This window comes from Morone saxatilis, unplaced genomic scaffold (genome assembly GCF_004916995.1).
Source record: "Morone saxatilis isolate NCDOM2014 unplaced genomic scaffold, NCSU_SB_2.0 Contig19, whole genome shotgun sequence".
NCBI lineage: Eukaryota > Metazoa > Chordata > Actinopteri > Moronidae > Morone > Morone saxatilis.
The window spans coordinates 6,986,831-6,991,030 of NW_023339751.1; the positions used below are offsets into that span (position 1 = coordinate 6,986,831).

At 37.9% G+C, this 4,200-nt stretch overlaps 1 protein-coding gene across 1 annotated transcript; it reads left to right on the forward strand.

Annotated features, from left to right (window-relative positions):
• The first annotated feature begins 3,330 nt into the window (after positions 1-3,330).
• mrps6 (mitochondrial ribosomal protein S6) lies at positions 3,331-3,893 on the forward strand. Its single transcript, XM_035662962.1, is given in 3 exon segments — positions 3,331-3,519; positions 3,521-3,561; positions 3,563-3,893. Coding segments are annotated over 3 exon segments (234 nt in total). The 5' UTR covers positions 3,331-3,366; the 3' UTR covers positions 3,603-3,893.
• Positions 3,894-4,200: the final 307 nt, after the last annotated feature.

Sequence of the window (4,200 nt, forward strand, 5' to 3'; positions counted from 1 at the left end):
GAAATTTCATCTATGCTGTATGACGTGCATGTATAGCATACTTGACAATAAAGTTGACTTGACTAAGTGTAAGTGTATTTATTAAATACTAATAATGAGTACTAATAGTGAGAACTGGATCCTGAATAGGTGTGCTAAAGAACAGAATATGGTATGAATGCAGTATTAAGGACAGAGTACACCAGAGTGTTTCACATTAATCAGAGAATTGCACCTTTTAAAGGGACAATTTAATGAAAAACTCTATTAACTCTAATGAAAAAAGACTCTGAGGGAGGAGTTGGTGAGTTTGATGGCCACAGGCATCTCGGTGGAATGAGTCTACTTTAAACTTAAAGTAGTCCTGTGTTCAACCACCTTGATCCTTTACTTAAGTAAAAGTATTAATACCCAATTGTGAACATACTCTTCTTCAAGTCCTGCATTTAAAAACTTAAAAAGTAAAAGTATGTAACTATTATCAATATAATGTACTCATTATTTTATATTTTTGCTGTAGATTTTTTAAAAAGGTTTTAACTACTTTATATACTGTTTAATCTACAGCAATGCATCATATTCTATAAAATATCATCATGTTATGATGTCCTGTCCTGTCCTGTCCTGTGAGACCCAGAAAAAGTCAGCTTCTCATGAGCTCATAAAAAAACAGCCCTGTTTGCAGCTTTGTGACAATACAGCTGATCCAAGATTGTTTTTAAATAGTTTATTAAGTTTAAGAAGAAAGAGGACTTTATTGTAAATAAAGCTGTCGGACAGATTTAATGGAAGTGCAATATTTGCCTGTAATGGTGTAACTTAGAAGTATAAAGATGCATAAAATGGAAAAATACTTAGAGTACCTTGAATTTCTACTTAAGTACAGTACTTGTGTAAATGTACTTAGTTACTTTCCACCACTGCATGCTTGTGAAGAGAGACCTTTAATAGTTGTGCAGTGGTTTGTGATGTATTTAGGGAATCTGTGGGTTAATTTTTCTACAGCTTTGTTTCTACACTAAACCCTAAGATTTTACTTTGCTCAGGAGTAGTTCCAGTGGTGGCTGTATACCCTCTCTGATCCCTAGTCCATAAACGTATGATGTGATTACAGTATGTTTGGATTAAGCATGGCCAAGCAAAGGTGGACTTACATAACATAAATGCCATTCAGTCCAACTAAAAAAGATCAACAAGCCTGTAAAAGTTCCTGAAAAACATCAGCAACTGAGCTTGATCTCATAAAATCCTGCAGGTTTGTTCATTTTGCTCCAATGAGGACAACTCAACCAAGTTTAAAAGCTCAGTGGAAGTGTTATAATTGTTTATTAAGTGTTCTCTCTGGATCGCTACCTAAAAATTCAAACTTGCATAAACCACATCTACGTCTGCAAAGGAAATAAGAACTGAAACTGCCATCACATTATGTGGAGCACATGTCTAAAATGTCAAGAAAAACTCGCAACTAAGATAGAAAAAAGTAGTTTATTATGACATAACATCCAAATGTAGGCCAACAACTATGGAAAAGGTCAAAGAGGGAAGCTTCACACTGTACATCTTCTGGATATGAGCTGTGAAAACCTGTAAAACAAAAGGGAACAACCATTACATAGGGTTAAATTACAGCACAGTCAGCACAGCGTAGCCTCATAAACAGAAGGTAAAGGACACTGACTGCATGATCACATTTAATCAGCTGGGTTTTCTTTCTTTTTTTTAAAATCATAAACACATACCATTAGCTATCTACATATACATACATTTATATTCTATACATTGTTAGATATTGTAATTCAAGTATTATTTCTATTCTTTAACATTGTGTGAGTAGAACAACTGTAACACAAACGTTTCCCCCCAGGGATCAATAAAGTATTTCTGATTCTGATTAACACTACAGTTGTTTCTTAAAAATTAGTGACAAATATATATATACCGAGCACAGAAAGTAATAAACAGTGCTCTCTGGTGGACAAACTATGTAATAGCAACATCTGTACTGCAACTTCTTGTTAGCTGGCCTATATATCGATACACCGGTATTATCTGCCATGCAAACATATTGTCTGGCTTTACTACATTTCCCACATGATCAGACATATTAACCAAAAAATTAATAATATCTCTGGCACTGGTGGGTGCAGCTAAGATGTAATAGCCAACATATTTGACATGTCAGCTCTTGGACTTCCATTTTTGTTGCCTCTCTATCAGAGATGAATGAGTCCACCGCTGTGATCCTGTGGTGGATTGTGTCTTTGGCCAGATGGCTCTCTCTGCCTCTGCATCCCCAAGTCTGTTCCCTTTCCAGCATAAGAAGTGCTGTAATAAGATTGTGTCAGAATCTGCAGTGTTTTTATCGCTGTTTCGGAATTATAACATTATGTATGTTCTTCATCACATAGAAGAAAGAACGCCACAGTATGAGGCAGTGTTTATAAATCAATAAAAACAATGCACCCATTAGTATCTGATAGCTGCCCACCTATGTCAACCAATACAAATATTGTTGCACATTATAGTCTTAGTATAGCTTCTCACAGCTATTCTAAAGGTCACTTTACGTTTCACAACCTGGGTATTGCTTTAGTAGTTTTGGATAAGTGTCATTACTTGGAAATTGAAAATTTTACAGATCTTTAGATTAAATCTAGTCAATAAAATTCTTTAGCTGTCTATAAATATCTTCTTAAATGAGGGGCAGCCTTTATGGACAGCCCTGCTGCCTAATATCATCCCCAATGGATCCACAGAGCTGCCAAGAAAATAAATAAAATAAATGTACATAGGATATTAGACAGTTGCTGTACATTGCCCCTTATTAAAAAAGATGCCAGTAGGTAACGCTTCTTTATGAAAATATTTATTTGTCATATTTGTTAAATGTTAATTATACCTGACAATAATACACGAGACAGGATTTATCTGTTAAAATGTGGTTTCTCTGGCTCATCCTTGTGCTCCTGAACCACCAAGCCTGAACGGAAACAACCAATCAGAGCCAAGAAAGATAGCCGACAGCTGAGTCTCATTCCCAAGGCTTCAAATTCGGGACCCTGGGAATGAGACAGACTCAACAATCGACTATTTTCAAGCCTCCAAATTAAAGCGTCTTTAAATCGTTCTGGGCTCCGATTGGTTGTTTCATTCAGGCCTGAATGTTTCATGCAAATACCATTAGGAGCACTAAGAGCCAGTGAACAATGCTTCATTCCCCCACAGATGATCTCTCTCATGTTCTACTGTCAGGATATAGTGAAACAATGACAAAAAGTTATTTTCATAAAAGTGACCCACTGCAGCTTTAACCCAGGTTGTACTGACCCAGCCCCGAGCCTCAAATGCGTTTAAAGCGTGAGTCTTGTGGATCCGTTCGCCGTCGCCATGCCTCGCTACGAGCTGGCCGCTGATCCTGAAGGCGATGCAGCGCCGGAGACAGCGGCCACCTGCGGCGACGTGGAGACTCTGATGGAGCGGGCCGTGGTGAGGGCCTGGAGAACCTGGGAAGGAGAAACTGCTGGCCCTTACAAGATGACCAAAACACAACGAGAGCCACCTCCGAGGGACTTACTTTCTGATCGTTTCTACGCCGCCCCACTATTGTCCCCGGCTTAACTTGAACCACCTGCAACCGGGATGTGGACGTGGTGAGGGCCCACTGTGTGAAGAAGGAGGCTCAGGTTCAAGGCAGTAACTGCTGTGGCCCTAAACAGTGATTACATGTAAGGAGAAGCTGATGTGCAGAGGAGCAGACCATGCATTTGATGTTTTCATCCATCACCTGTGTTGCCAAAAAGTTGTGATCAATAGAATAACCATTTATTTACTAATTGTTTCAGTAAGATAAGATGTTCCTTTATTTATCCCCTAAGGAGAAATTCCATTTTGGCAAAGCAGGCTCAGAAAACAGAAACAAAAGAATTATCACAGTAAAAATATTGTAATATTATAATATTAGAAGATATAAAAACTATAAATAAAGTTATACATTATTTTTTTGGCTTCAAGTTCGGGACACGGAGTCCAAAATATTGAGCAGAAAATTAAACTGATTAAAAACTAAAACTAAACTACTAAGTGGAAATTAAATATAAATAAATGCAAAAGGTTTGTGGGTTGTAGGTAGGAGTTTTAACCAGTATTTGCTCTGCGGGGGTTTGAGGAACTGGGAGCTTGAGGTGTTGTGGAGTCTGATGGCAGTACATCATGAGGCCTCCA